This window comes from Seriola aureovittata, chromosome 19, assembly GCF_021018895.1.
Source record: "Seriola aureovittata isolate HTS-2021-v1 ecotype China chromosome 19, ASM2101889v1, whole genome shotgun sequence".
Taxonomy (NCBI): Eukaryota; Metazoa; Chordata; class Actinopteri; order Carangiformes; family Carangidae; genus Seriola; species Seriola aureovittata.
The window spans coordinates 2,351,340-2,366,680 of NC_079382.1; the positions used below are offsets into that span (position 1 = coordinate 2,351,340).

General features: G+C 40.4%; 1 protein-coding gene across 1 annotated transcript; it reads left to right on the top strand.

Annotated features, from left to right (window-relative positions):
* The first annotated feature begins 1,210 nt into the window (after positions 1 to 1,210).
* On the top strand, positions 1,211 to 14,945 carry adam17b (ADAM metallopeptidase domain 17b). The gene is made up of 18 exons (XM_056405139.1): positions 1,211 to 1,609; positions 3,095 to 3,227; positions 3,316 to 3,449; positions 3,823 to 3,911; positions 4,000 to 4,180; positions 4,843 to 4,973; positions 5,111 to 5,197; positions 5,388 to 5,498; positions 5,620 to 5,764; positions 5,880 to 5,971; positions 6,307 to 6,459; positions 7,006 to 7,205; positions 7,965 to 8,068; positions 8,160 to 8,294; positions 9,233 to 9,363; positions 9,454 to 9,621; positions 10,182 to 10,238; positions 10,780 to 14,945. The coding sequence occupies exons 1-18, from the start codon at positions 1,510 to 1,512 to the stop codon at positions 11,188 to 11,190; spliced, it is 2,562 nt and encodes an 853-aa protein (XP_056261114.1). The 5' UTR covers positions 1,211 to 1,509; the 3' UTR covers positions 11,191 to 14,945.
* The last annotated feature ends 396 nt before the right edge of the window (positions 14,946 to 15,341 follow it).

Sequence of the window (15,341 nt, forward strand, 5' to 3'; positions counted from 1 at the left end):
TTATATTTTTCTCAAATTCCTGCTTCAGCCTTATTCATGAAAACAAACTTAATCCCACATCTGAATAAATAAATAAATAAATAAAAGGCATTTGCAGAACACATTTCCTGTCCTTTGCAAGTGTCTGTGAAGACAGGAAATGTCACCTCTGCAGTTTGACAGTAAGTTCAAAGAAAATAACATGAAATACTCCTATTACGAATCTTACACAGTAAAGTCACTTTTACGTAGTAACTTCTTATATAAAATGAAAAATAAGTCATACTATATTCAGACTATTGCATGGTATTTGATAATAAGTTCGTTTAAGTTCTGTTTCCTGAGGCGGAGTTTACAGTTTCCTGTGTAAAAAAGGTTTCCCGCTGTATGTGCAGTTACGGCTGTTAATGTTATGGTTGATCTGTGTATATGTTGTAGTAAAAGCGGATTTGGATGAGATCAGATGTTATAAATAGACCTGCCAGATGTCTCTGTGTTATTCTCTTACATAAGATGGACGACAGACATGTTTCACTTCTATCTGCTTCACTTTGTGTTTGTTGTGCAGCTCTAACTCCTACATCATCCCCCGCTCTGAAGAAAATCACGATCAGTTTTTAAACTGCTTGTTTCAGGAGCCTTTTGGATTCCAGCGTGTTTGACTCACCAGTTTGTAAAGTTTGAACCAACACGAACACAATGCAAAGACGGATTTTCAAAATAAAGCCGCTAATAATTTAAACAATTAAAACGTAACTCTGGAGGACAGAATATTGCATTCTTGGACAAACATATGTATATCTGACTATTTTTAGTCCCTCAAAAGTAAATATTGTAAAACATATAAATAAAAATAAATATTCAATATTACTTTTAGTTTATAATTAGTTTTTACATCTTTTATTTATTATTTTATATTCTTATTTTGTTTTATAATTCATGTATTTTATTTATGTCCTCGTTTGTGCTCAGTATTTCGTGTTTTTAGTAAGTAAGTAATCATTTAAGTAATTAATAATGTTTCATTGTTATTTATTTTGATTAATGTATCTATTTATGTTTTTTTGTCTTAAAATAATTCATGTCTGTACTCTGTGTTATTTTTTTAATTAAATAATTTGGATTTGATGAAGTTGTTACTTTTGAAAAGCTTTATAATTTTAAAAATATTCAATTATTAGTTTATTTTATTTTACTCGCTAAATGTCTTTTATTGTGACGGCAGTTAAACCCACTTCCGTACCGCATCTCCAGCTTCTTGATGACTTGTCTCGAGAGCTTTCCGTCTTCCTGGTTTTTACGGACTGGAGAAGTTTTTCTACCTGTTTCTAAACACAATAAAGACCTCACCTGGACGAGGTTACTTAGTTTTATTAAGAAATGTTTTTTTAATGTGAAATTTTGTATCCAAACTGTCGTCAACGTCTGAAATCTGATGTTTGGAGAGTTTAATCTGAAAGAAGCAGCGGCGGCCGTTTCCATTCAGCCCATCCTGTGCGAGGATTAATCCATCAGTCAGAACCGTCAAACATGAGACAGGAGCTCACGGTTTTAACTTTTCTAACCGTTTTTACCTTTTACACCGAAGCAGCCACCAATCCGCCCGCAGACACAGAGCAGCAGGAGTATGGTAAATCTTTAAATGTGGTTCTGATCCTCTAAATTTACAGGCATTATAAGTAAAGTTCGCTAAAACAACGAGCCTGACTGCTGCTAACAGTCATGAAAAGGTTAATGTACATCGGTAGAAAGTATGGAAGACCATCCCTGACAGAAAAAGATGAACATCAAATGAAAAGTTGCGTTAATAAGTAGAATAAGTTTTAAAGATGGTAAATCTTAAATTGTCCTTTCTAAGTTATACATTTGAGAGAATAAGTCAACGTTTGATAATTAGTCCTAATTTTGTGATAGTATCTCATAACCATCGTCACAACATTGAGTTAACCTCATATCACATAAGATTAAAAATACTATGTAAAAGAGATAAGATAATAGTAATTGTGTCAAAATCGATGTACAAATGAAATTGTTACTCAAAATGAAGAGATAAGTCTACATTTTATGGGATAAGTGAAACTTATGTGATGTGTCTTTTAAACTAACCTGAGATACTAAGTCAACATTTTCATCATATGTCAAAATACCATGTAAAACTAAATAGCAAATCACCCTAAAACACATCGCATATCCCAAACAATGTCAAAATACCATGTAAAATTAGACAGTATTTAATTATCAATATGTCAAAGTCAATGTTTAATTAATATGTATTTCTTTTCCTTATTCTCATATAAAATGGGGTCCTAAAATCTGAGGCCACTTTCTGGTCTCAGAGTGAGAGTCATTTATTTTTGCCATTTTTGTGATGAATCAAAGTAGTAATAACAAAGTATATTTACTTACTATCTCATATTTCACTCTGTCTCAAAATTATTGAAAAGTGAGTCAAAATTATGACTTTTAAAGTGAGTGTTTGCCTAATCTCTAATGTCTTAGCTTCCACTTACTACTTATCATCTCACATCTTATACTATGTCCAAATTATGATGTAGTAAATCAAAATTCATTCACTATCTCTTAATTATAACTTTTGAATTTCATTTATCATAACTTTATCTTTATTTTTGCTAGCTCTGACTATTTTGTCAGTTTATTTCTTTTCCTGGCCTCAAGATAAATGAATGAAAAATGATCAATTGTACCTCAATTGATCAACCTGAACAGGTACATGTTTCCTAACAACACAAATGACAGAAACTCTGAGACTCAGAAACAATATTTTAAACTGTTTAAAACAAAAAAAAAAAAACAAGGTTAATATTAGTTGAAAGTACAAATTAAGGACTGGTCATTTTAATTTGATTACATATGACATTTTGTTGGTAAATCCAGTGGTCTGCAGCTACTGTGTCACACATTACAACTTGTTTGGTATTATCTGTTACATATTAACCCGTTCACCCAGCTTCACCGTAATAAAACCATGAATACAGACAGAGGTGCTGTTGGTGGTGTCTTGTGGGAGGTTGAATTTATGACTTTATGATCATTTAATCAGACACATGTAAGGATCATAAACATGAAGACATCAGACTCTGTGTTTCCTCCTCAGCCTCTCTCAGGTCGATGCTGGACGACTTCGACGTGCTGCCTCTCTCCAGCCTGCAGACTCACTCCGTCCGCCGCCGAGACGTCCAAACTCAAACTCATGTGGAGAAGACGCTCAGTTTCAACGCCCTGCAGAGGTCCACGTTTCACACGGGGTTAATGCAAGTTTTGATTCATGACATTTAAACGGGCCCCTAATGCTACTCGTACATTTTATCTGTGCAGGCAGTTCAGACTGTACCTGAGGACCAACGATGAGCTGTTCACCGAGGATTTCAGAGCCGTGGTCGTGGACGAGGACGGTCGGGAGCAGAGCTACCCGGTCAACAGACACAACTACTTCACCGGACATGTCATCGGTAAGACAGTCCAGCTGGGAGTACATTGATAATAAAGGACTTCTTATAGAGCTCCGTTGTTTCCAGAAACTAGTAAGAACACAACAGTGACTGTGCTGGATCTGAACTGGGGGCGTTGTGGTTATGTCTGTGTGTCTTAACCAACTTCGTCTAAACCTACGGATGTTTTAGGAAATTGCTGGACAATATTTTAAAACTGAAAATAAATTGATGTAATCTGTGAGGAGATTTACGTCTTCAGCAGGGAGCATTGGGCTTGAAGCTGAGAGCCGCAGACAGAGGAGGGAAGTCAGAAAGTGTTGGTTTGAGTCTGCAAGTGCGATTTGCTGGCAAGAAAGAGAAAAAAAAGATCCTTTAACTGTGTTTCTTCCAGGGGAGGAACACTCTCGAGTTCAGGCTCATATCGACGAGCACGAGTTCTCAGCTCACATCCTGACTGACGAGGGCGAGTACAACATCGAGGTAAAACAAGGACACTGAGCGTCGTATACAAGTGTGTGATGTTCAACTAAAACATTAAACAAAAGCTTCCTGTCTCCTCTGTGTTCAGCCTCTGTGGAGGTTCACCTCAGCGCCCCCCGATGGTCGCCTGCTGATCTACCGCTCAGACGACATCAGGAACCTGAGCAGACTGCATCAGCCGTCTGTCTGCGGCTACATGACGTTCAACCCCAGCCACCTCTTTCCTGACGGCGTTCAAATGGCCGTGCTGGAGGACCAGGATGACGAGGGTTAGTAGATTTTAACACAGATGGAAAAAACATGAGAAGAAGGATTTGTTTGATACGTGACTAGACAACTTTATGTCCAGACTTTGAGCCATTATGTAGCTCATTCTGTATCTAACATCATGGTTTTGTTTATGGAAGGTTTTAAGTTCAACCAAACTGAAGTGAGCAGCAGATAAACAGCTCATTGTGGCTGCCTTTACTATTCCTCGTTGCAAATAAAGACGAATACGGTCCATTTCCTGTAGCTGCTTCACAAAAAAAGAGCTTTTAACGTGAACAACCTAGCTTTTATTGTGAAGAATTTGGGTTTTAATGTGAAAAGAAGAACTATTTACGTTAAAGAACAAGCTTTTAAGAGTGAAAAAAGAACTTTTGATGTGAACAAGAAGCTTTTAATGTGACTTAAAAAGTGTTTATAATGTGAAAAAACTGATTTCAAATTAAAAAAAGAGTTTTTAATTTGGAAAAAATAACTTTTAAGCTGTAGGGTGTGTTGCGTTTACATCAACATCACTTTACTTCATTTCATTACAGTGAAAAATCTTTTGACATCAAATTGTGATAATAAGGGTTTCATATAACATTTAAAATTCGTGTGTGAAGTCTCAGGGTCCTGACCACAGGACTGATATTTAGTGTGTTTCCTGTCTGTACCTGGTCAGAGTCTGTGTTCAGAGGGAAACGTCAGGTCCAGGACCACAAGAAAAACACCTGTCCCCTGCTGCTGGTGGCTGACCATCGCTTCTTCAAACACATGGGCCGCGAGGAGGAGAGCACCACCCTCAACTACCTGGTCAGACCTGAAAACACCTCGATCTCTCACCTGGACAACAAATTCAACCATCAACAATATCAGGATCACTATGATTCCTGTTTGAGCCCCTCACCGCCTCCACCCGCTGATGTTAACCACCCCGACTGTGTTTTCAGATCGAGCTGATTGATCGCGTGGACGACATCTACAGAAACACGTCGTGGGACGACGAGTTCAAAGGTTACGGTGTTCAGATCCAGCAGGTGAAGTGAAGTGATCAGTTTAACTTACCCACATGTCCTGTAATCAGTTTGTATTCAATCAGTGTGTTTTTTATAGGCTGTAACAGTCAGCCTCCATCACATCAGAGATGGACGACAGCGACTCCACTTATGTAATAAAATAACACCAAGCTGGTTGTCACATGTGACGCTGCTGTTTCTCCTCTGGTAGATTATCATAGAGAAGATTCCGACTTCTGTAGATCCAGGAAAAAGTCACTTCAACATGAGAGGAAGTCCAGTGAAGGGCAGAGACGTCTGGGACGTCAAGAAACTGCTGGAGGTAAAACCACATCGCCCGACGCGAACAACATTTAGCATTATTTTGCAGTGAGAAACAAAGTTACAACGGTTTTAATCCTGAACGCCTCCTCTGAGATCTCTGTGGTTTCGTCCTCTTGCAGCAGTTCAGTGTGGACATCGCAGACAAAGCCTCCAACGTTTGTCTGGCTCACCTCTTCACCTATCAGGACTTTGATGAAGGCACTCTGGGTCTGGCCTACGTCGCCCCGTCCAAACCCGACATCCCCGGAGGTCTTTGCTCCAAATGTAGGGTCCTGCTGCTTCGCCTCACTCCCTGATTTTATCTGATCAGTGGAAAAGATAAAGATTTAAAGCATCTTCACTGTTAACCAGTCACACCCTGTTGTTTTGTTTCCTTTAGCGTGTCCTTCATCTACAAACGAACAAAGAGCGATTTACCTCAACACAGGTCTGACCAGCACTAAGAACTATGGGAAGACCATCCTGACCAAGGTGGGCTGGATTTCTGACAGCTGTTGAACTGCATCAGTTGTTCATACAGGGACATTTCAGTTGGCATTCGTGCCTGGCTGTTGAGATTTGCCTGAGTTATGATTCCAAGAAGGAGTGTGATTTTTGAAGCAGAAATTGTACGTTGTGTTTCTTAGTATTTTTACCTCACATCTCTCGCACGACCACCGTTAACTCTCCTGCTCCCACATTGTGAAGCACATCTCAGTTTGAAAACTTCCTCTTCCCCTGAGTCTGTTTGCCTGGAAGTTTGTCAGCTGATGACTAATGCTGTGAATTAAGCAGGGACTCAACAGTTTTTGGCGTTGTTTCCACAGGAGGCAGATCTGGTGACGACTCACGAGCTCGGTCATAACTTTGGAGCAGAGCACGACCCCGACAACATCCCAGACTGCGCCCCCCGAGAGGACCAGGGAGGGAAATACGTCATGTACCCCATCGCTGTGAGCGGAGACCACGTCAACAACAAGGTGCTGCCTCCTGGTTCTACACCTTTACCTGTGACACTGAGCCCTCAATGTCCTGAGAGATGATATTTTAATGTGCATAAGCTCCTAACTTAAGGCACTGTTCAGACCTGGTATTAACATCTGTCTCGGGTGATCTGATCACAGGTGCTCAGCTCTAAGTTCAGGTGTGAACGCACCCAAGACACATTGAGGGCACCACCTTTACTCCAAGGCCAAATACTCACTTTGTCCTTATTTTAAACAGAAAATTGGTATTATTTTATTTATTAAAGCAAGAATTTCATTATATTCTGAGGTGAAAATGAGTTTATTTAATAACAGAGGTCTCTTCAGTGGCTGTGAGCATCTGAGGTGGTAGCATGATTAAAACTGATCAAAAAAGTCATTTTTCAGGACTTCTGTGTAGTGAATCTCACTGACCTGCAGAACAGAGAAAAAAAGGAAAACAGAAAGCTGAATAGAGATGAATACTGCAGGATATAAACCAGACTTTCTGCTCTAGTGGAGTTTTTGTTATGATAAACAGATTTTCTCCCATCTGTCCAGATGTTCTCAAACTGCAGTAAACGCTCCATAGTGAAGCGCCTGAGGTCGAAGGCGTCGTCCTGCTTCAAGGAGAGAAACATTAACGTGTGCGGAAACTCTCGGGTGGAGCAGGGGGAAGAGTGCGATCCCGGACTGCTGCACATCAACTCCGACCACTGCTGCACGGCCGACTGCAGGCTGAAACCTGGAGCTCAGTGCAGGTCAGAGGCCGCGCTAGGGGTGGAGTTCGATGGCATTTTATCGAACCCCGATCCTTTTGAATCCCCCCGTGAAATCTTTTGTTCGGATGTGGAATAAAAAAATGCAACAAAACTCAACTGTTTTGAAAACAAACGATAAAACTAGAATCGAGGTTCTTATAATCACATCAATAACTAAATTGGTAACTTTTTTTTTTTTAAAAGTATATTTTTTTGGGCTTTTTTATGCCTTTAATGGACAGCACAGTGGAGAGTGACAGGAAACGGGGAGGCAGAGAGAGGGGGAATGACATGCAGTGAAAGGCCGTCCGATGCGGGATTCGAACCGGGGCCGACTGCAGCGAGGACTGTAGCCTCTACACATGGGGCGCCTGCTTAAACCACTACGCTATACGACGCCCCAAAATTGGTAACTTTAATTGTGATTTATAGGAGGAGGCTGGTTGGCTGGAACTGGTTGTTGCTATGGGTCACAGAATCAGCTGTAACACCTCCTCAGGTTATCAAAGATAACTCGTGTTGGATGGTAGATAAAGGTTTAAATAAAGGACTTGTTTCTCCCTCAAACATTGCATTTTGTAGCTGTGTTGTTGACGTCTGTGGTGTCATACCAGCGTGAATGAAAGGTTCAATGAGGGATTCATCGGTCGAGGAGCTTAATGACTGAAACACTGTCAGAGTTGTCACAGTTTCTCTAGTGGTTTTGTCTTGTCCTGACATGAATCCGTCTCGGCTCAACTACGTCTTTTCTCCGCTCAGTGACAGGAACAGTGCGTGCTGCAAACACTGCCGGTTCGAGTCTGAAGGCGAAGTCTGTCAGGAGCCCATCGACGCCACCTGTAAAGGACACTCCTACTGCACAGGTCGGCACGCAAAGTTCAAAGGTCAAGAATCTGCCTTCCACTCCTGTTGCTTCATGTCTGCTTTTTTTTTTTTTTGTGTGTGTGTTGACAGGAAACAGCAGCGAGTGTCCTCCTCCGGAAAACGCCCCGGATAAAACGGTGTGTCTGGACAGCGGAGAGTGTCTGAACGGAGAGTGTATTCCTTTCTGCCAGGCCGTCTTAAAGCTGCAGCCCTGCGCCTGCAATGGTACGACACTGAACGTTTGACTTGGTTCTTGTGTGATTAAGGCTGCGCAAGTCAATATTTTTGTACTAAGCTTATTAGTCTACCTTAGCTCTCCACAGCAGCAACTGTTATCTGAGCAGCTGTGAAAAGCCACTGTCCACCACCTGCTCAGCAGCAACCAGCAGACACACACAGGTAGAGAGCAGCAGGTGAACATAGCATTTAGCAGCTAAACCCGTCAATACCCATCAAAGGACTCGTGTTAGAATTTAGCTTCAGCTATAAACACATGTAAAATCAATTGGACACTGCTTCTGCAACAGTCAGTGTTTTTCTGTACTTGTCTTTTACAAATGAAGCAAATAAATGAAAAAAGAGTCCGATATTTCCCTCAGGAGTTGGTAGAGACTAAAAACGGAGTGAAAAGAGCAGGAATATTGGACTTGAAGTGTTTTTCCACCACAAGGTACTTTTGGTGCCAGGTACTTCTTTTTTCCACTGCAGATAGAACCCCCTCAATGCAACGTTGTTACTATAGCGGCGAAGCACAAAGCTATTGTGACGTCATCTTCAATGTGACACACACATGAAGAGCTTGGTTTTCACCTGTTGGATCTTTAACCTGCAGTGATCAGTGGTGATCCTAGACGGACAGATGCTACGATTTACAGATGTGATGTCCCCTAAGTGCCTGACATGCAGGCAATTCAGAGATGCTAGCTACAGCACACATCATCAGGTGCCCCGCTCCGACCCCCCACCACCCCACCACCCCACCACCCCCATCATCAGGGCTTTTGGGGCAACTGTATAGTGTGATTATGGGAGGTTTAAGGGGGTTTATAGTTGTGCCAATATGAGGGTTCATTTGGGGCCCCAAGCATTTGCCTGGTTTGCCTCCCCTGACGACGAGCCTCTGGCAGTAATGAGTCTGCATTCGCTTTTTTTCTCCTTGGTAGAAACCAACTCGTCGTGTAAAGTCTGCTGTCGCGGCAGCAGCGGTGTCTGCGAGCCCTATCAGGACAAAACAGGCAACTTCCTGTTCCTGCGTAAAGGCAAACCCTGCACCGTGGGCTTCTGTGACGGAGCGGTGAGACCATCCATCGGTAAAAACACCCAGAATGCCACATTAAAGACGAGCAGGATGAATGAGCGTGTGGGTGTTCTGCTGTCTCTACAGGGGAAGTGCATGAAGCAGGTGCAGGACGTGGTGGAGCGGCTGTGGGATTTCATCGATAAACTGGACATCAACACGTTCGGGAAGTTTCTGGCTGATAACATCGTTGGCTCAGTGGTGGCTTTCTCTCTGCTCTTCTGGGTTCCTTTCAGCATCCTGGTTCACTGTGTGGTGGGTGTCAGTACACTCACTTTGTTATTGTTACAGGTCGCAGTCCATTCATCACATCCCATCAGCTGTTTTCCTTCAGAACTGCTGTTTAAAGTGTCTGTGAGAGATGTAGTTCTTTCAGATCTGATGTTGATCATCACATTACCTCAATATTTTAAGTAGAATATAATAAAAATAAAAATAGCTTTATTTATATAGCACCTTTAACAACTGAGTTTACAAAAAACAAATCAAAAGCAATGATATTCAAAAGCAGAAACAGACAGGAATTAGGTAGAGTTACAGAGGGAGGACAAATAATATAATTCAATACAGATGAGGACAATTAGAGGGAGCAGATGTTGTATAGAAACATACACACAAACACAGTAAAAGCAATAAAAGGGCGATATGGAGTCGATAAAACGATAAAAAGACGATTAAAAAAAAACGATGAAAAGACGACATCATAAAAGCAAGTCTATAAAAATGAGTGTCAAGAAGTGATTTCAAAGAAGTTACTGATTCTGCTGCCCTTATCATCAACACCACTATTCATCATATCTTCTCTCTTCCCTCAGGACAAGAAGCTGGATAAACAATATGAGCAGACCACAAAGTCACTGTTCTTCCCCAGTGTGAGTATCTGTATATGTGTATATATATATATTTATATACAGTATATATGTGCAGTATACAACAAAACGCATTAGCAAGAAATCTGTCAACGCCTCAGCCTCCTCTGTTGTGGGTTGTGTGAAATGCAACAAGGCTCCACATGAAGGAGCTGCCTGAACAATAAGAACCCAGACAGTGACACTTCATAAAGATGGAGAGGGAACATGAGCTGAAACACTTGACTATTAACTCAACCTTGTACTGAGAACCTTACAATCCACCTTATACTTCCTCTGTTTGTTTTTGTAAACTGAATTTTTTGGGTGAATTTAATTTATGAATTAAGCCATTTGAAGTTCGTGTAGTTTCAAATGAGGATTGGAGGGACCTTTATTGTTCAGGTGGATCTGACAGTGTGATGGTCCAGCTGCTAAAGATGATAGAGATGAGAGAAGTGAAACATCAGTACATTCATTCAGTCGCAGTCAGTTATTTGTTAAAACATACGGTCTGCTCCTTTAACCATTAATCGCAACTGACTCTGATGGTTCATTTCCCCAGAATGCCGAGCTCTTGAGCAGCCTAGAGTCCGCGTCTGTACGGATCTTCAAACCTCCAAGCTTCCCGACCACAAACGCCGCCCCCCTCCGTTTCCAACCATCCGGCCCCCAGCAGACCAGCACCCCTCCGGTTTCCAACTTCATCCCCGGGCCCGATTCCGCCCCTGCTGGCTCCTGTCACATGCCCCCTCCTCTGGACAGCCCACGCATGGCCACCATCCAGGAGGACCCCAGCCTTGACTCCCACCTGGATCAGGAAGCCCTGGAGGAGGCGTTCGGGCGGCCGGTGGGGTCGGCTCAGCGCTCCTTCGAGGACCTGACGGAGAAAAGCGTGGTGAGTCGCAGCGAGAAGGCGTTGATGTTCAGACTGAAGAGGCAACATCAGATCGACACCAAGGAGACGCAGTGCTGAGAGGCGGGTGGACTTCAGGTGGCTTGTCCTGTTCAGGTCCTCGTGCTCTGGTTTTGCAGTTTTATAGCTTTTTAAACTGGCTCTGTGCTGAAGACTGCTGCACTGTTTTGTTTTTGTAGTAAAACTTAGGTCTGATCACACAGGTCTGACAGGATCAATACAAATCTTTAGTAGTAAAACAGAAAAAAAATCTGCCTTCAGAATGTCTCCTGTGCGGTCAGACGTCTGTTTCAAATGGCTGCCCAGTCCTTCCTCAGCCGGGGACTTCACTTCAGTATCCATCCTCCTCACGTCTCTTAAATCAAAAGTAAAATTAAACTTTTGTGTCCATTGTATCGTGGAGACATGTCTCCTCGGAGCTGCTGCACCTGGGGCTGGGTACCAAACTTTTTTCGGTACTAGTTAAATGTGGCTCAGAATATCAATGACGTGCTCTAATCAGCTGTTTCCTGATACTCGCACTGTCAGTTACTTCAGGCTGCAGAAATAAAGTGAGAGCAAGTGAGAGACTAGACTCTTTGCTCTGTGGATGTCTGATGGTTGGTGGTATGGTTCAGACATTCATGTCCAATACTTTGAAGTGTGATTGAATACCTGCAGAAAACTGTGTGTTTAGTGCAAGTGTTCCCATTGGTCACTGTCAATCAATGTACAAATTCAGACCTGCTCGTCTTTGTGTCTGAATTTCACGACGTGTCTTCCACCATGACACACTACACGGGATACAACTAGCACCTGTCGGCTCCCACGTAGTTCTTCAACAACCCACAGAACTCTTTTACCCTGAATGCATCATGGTCATTTTAGTTCCGTTTAACGCCCTGCACTCACTAGTGCCTCAAAACCCTACACTCATTTTTGTTCCTGAACTCCCCATGCTCATTTTAGTTCCCTTAGACCCTGCACTCAATTTCTTTCCTGAACGGCCCGCGCTCATTTTAGCGCATCTCGCCGCGCTCCTTTTAGTCCCTCAAAACCCTGCACTCATTTTTGTTCCTGAACGCCCCATGCTGATTTTAGTTCTAGCGTTAGTCAAACAATTAAAAAAACTGCTCATTTTAGAGAGTTCCAAGCACAGAGACAAAATGAAACGGTTATTCTTGTAAGATTTTTTGAAATGAAGGTACCAGAACTCGGTATGAAAAAGTTTCACATGATACCCAGCTCTAGCTGCAGCACTGAAAATCTTTTGCAAAAAGGTTGAACTGAAATAAGACAATCATTTGTGTGCACGGAGTTCCTGTCTAACTGAAGCAGTAGCTTTTTTTTGTGACTTAACTCGATCTCTAAGAGTTGATGTTTGTCGAGTCGACGGCAGCATCACAAACCACATCACCAGCATTTATACAAACAGCAGCCTGTTGTGGAGCTAATATTTTACTGCTTACAGCAGATACACAGTGTTAGACCTCAGCTGCTGGTGAACAGTCAGAGACTTCGTCTGGCTGCTGCTGGTACAGACACTCAAAGTGTTCAAAACTGAATAAACAGAAACATTCAGACAAAATATTATAGAACTACAGAATTGTGAATTATTCAATAAATCCGTGAAACTCAGTTTTTATTACAATATGTTTTTCGTGAGCTGAAGGATTATTTTAATTTCCCTCCAGCAGTTTTTATTGTGTAGTCACTTTGGTGTCGAGTCAGTCACATCAAAGCAGCAGTAAATCACATGACTGGCTCTGTAATGTCAGTAATGTTCCCTGTTTAACTTCACTTACGGATAAAGACTTGAAATAGAAATAATAATAATTTATTTAATTTTGAACACTTTGGGCCTCCATATTTTAGAGGCAAAAACAAACCATCCAAAAGAATAAAGGCACCAGATCAACCGGCAGCTTCATCTGTATTTTACAATTATCGAATGTTAAACCTTCAGGTATTTTACATTCTAATAAAGGACATGTTATTAAAAGCTTTGGAAATATTTAATATTTCATCACAACAGCAACAAAAGTGCCAAAGATTTGATGTGTTCAGCTTCTCAAATGTGATTATTTGCTGCTTTTACTTGTCTTTACATTCAGATTAATTGACAGTAAAAATAACTGAAAGCTAATGATGTGCAAGCAGCCAAATACTAACCAACATTATATGTTTATATGTCAAATACAGATATATCAATAAATGCAGACAGGTCAACGATTGTATTTTTAAGAGTTTATGTGAAAAATGAATATTGAACGACATCAAAATCTCAAATATATGTAGGGACTTTGGTTGAGGACATGATTACTAATCGTTCCCTGCATCTTCTGTTCATGTAAGAAGACTAAAATATTTTGGGAGAATTTAAGGCAGCAGAGGAATAAATGTTAACTCCGCCCCTCCCTCAAAACGAACACGCAAACAAAACCTTTTAAACACCAGCCTCAAAAATCCAGTTTTGTTCGAGTAAAAACTGTTCGCTTTAAAAGTCGACATCAAGTGTCTCACTGGGACTTGAACCTTAATTCTGACAGTGTTAGTGCCTTGCTCAACCTGCTGAGCTACACAAGACTCTGTGTGCATAATACATATGCAAATATCTGTGCTGCAGAAATATTCATATCTAACCTGATGGTCTGTTTTTCTGTTGTTAAAGCCACTATGTGTGAATTTTATTTATGGACTTCAACCAGTCAAATGTATTTTAATTATATTATAGCTGCAACAATTAGCTGATTAATCGATTTGACAGAAAATTAATCAGCAGTTATTTTACTATTTGACTTGTCATTTTTCAAGCACTAATTGCTAAAAAAGTGATAGTTCCAGATTCACAACTGTGAGAATTACTTGGTTTTCTTATCGTCTCATAGTAAATTGGATATTATATTAAAGGGACATTGTGATGGGCATTTTTTTTTTTTACGGTTTTGTAATGTTTTATAGACCAAATTATCAATTGATTAATCAAAAAATAAATAACAAAAATAATTAATAGTTGCAGCCCTGGTTTCTATAACCAAAACCGTGAATCACAAATTTACCCTGAATGGCTTTAAAACATACAACGCTCTTTTACGTAATTAATCAAATGTTTTTTAGGTCAATATTACGAGATACTCAGTGAGAATTATTTTTAATTCTTAACATTTCATCTTTTGCTTTTTTGTTCTTGGTGTTCCTGTGCTTCCCCTAATTTTCTAATTATTCTGATCATAAGGATTTAATACATTTTTGTTTGTAGAAAATATAAATGTGTAGTTGATCTGTTGCTTTCACTTTTTTTTGGGATAAATAGAAACCACGTCAAAGAACAAAGTCACACAGAGGGGCTGTAAACCAAACAGAGGTATTTAGTGTTTGCATTGTTTTCAAATCAACTTGTGTCACTGGGAGAATGCTCAAGCTGTCTGGTACCAGAATTTAATTTTCATAAAATCTCTTTATTTTTTATTGTGTTGTTATTTTGTGCTCAAGTCTAGTGTTGGTTTATTTTATTTTTTTGAATTGAAAGCCATACTGTTGTTGAAATCCCTGTGCCTTCTCTTCTTCTGTGGTATTAAAATGCACTTGTCAGTATTTTCAATATTGTGTATTCAAGAAATGAGTGGAGTCCTGAACACTGTAATGTCTGTTTTAGTCTGTTGTTACATGCTGATGATCATTTGTATTAATCCATTTAAAGGTCTGAGTGTCACTGCGTTTACTGTCAGACTGTGATGTTGTCAGTCTGCTGTTTGGGAATAAAACGTTCTACTGTCTGTTTTCATGTCGGCAAACTGTTTTTCATTCTGATCAGAAATAAATTCATTGTTAAATAACTTATGAATATCCTGAGAAATATTTTATCATCGACTGTTGTCAGTGTTGAAACTAAGAGAGAATCTTGTTAGTTTTACAAAACTTTCCCAACTCAAGTTGCACATACTAGCTTCTTCCAGAGCTTTCAACAAAATAACATGGTTCTCACAAGTTTGTTCAGTTGTCATGGACATACAAGCTAAGTAGCTGTGAGGATTTCATGTGTTAAGATATTCTGGTTTCATTTTATCTGGTTTTATTTATTTTTTTTGCTATTTCTAAAACACCCGGCTTAATTTCCTACAGACCAAGCGTCTTCCTGTCTTCCAAAAGAGATTTAGTTTATATTCATGTGTGACAAAGAAAAGCATCAACTCTTAACATTTGAGAATCCAGAGCCAGAAAATGTTTGAGTT

What these genes read in the sequence shown, in the direction of transcription:
- adam17b (XM_056405139.1), top strand. Translation starts at nt 1,510, where the DNA reads ATGAGACAGGAGCTCACGGTTTTAACTTTTCTAACCGTTTTTACCTTT. An exon ending in AGTTTCAACGCCCTGCAGAG is followed by an intron (nt 3,228 to 3,315) that starts GTCCACGTTTCA and finishes TTATCTGTGCAG; the next exon opens with GCAGTTCAGACTGTACCTGA. An exon ending in GCATCCTGGTTCACTGTGTG is followed by an intron (nt 9,622 to 10,181) that starts GTGGGTGTCAGT and finishes CTCTTCCCTCAG; the next exon opens with GACAAGAAGCTGGATAAACA.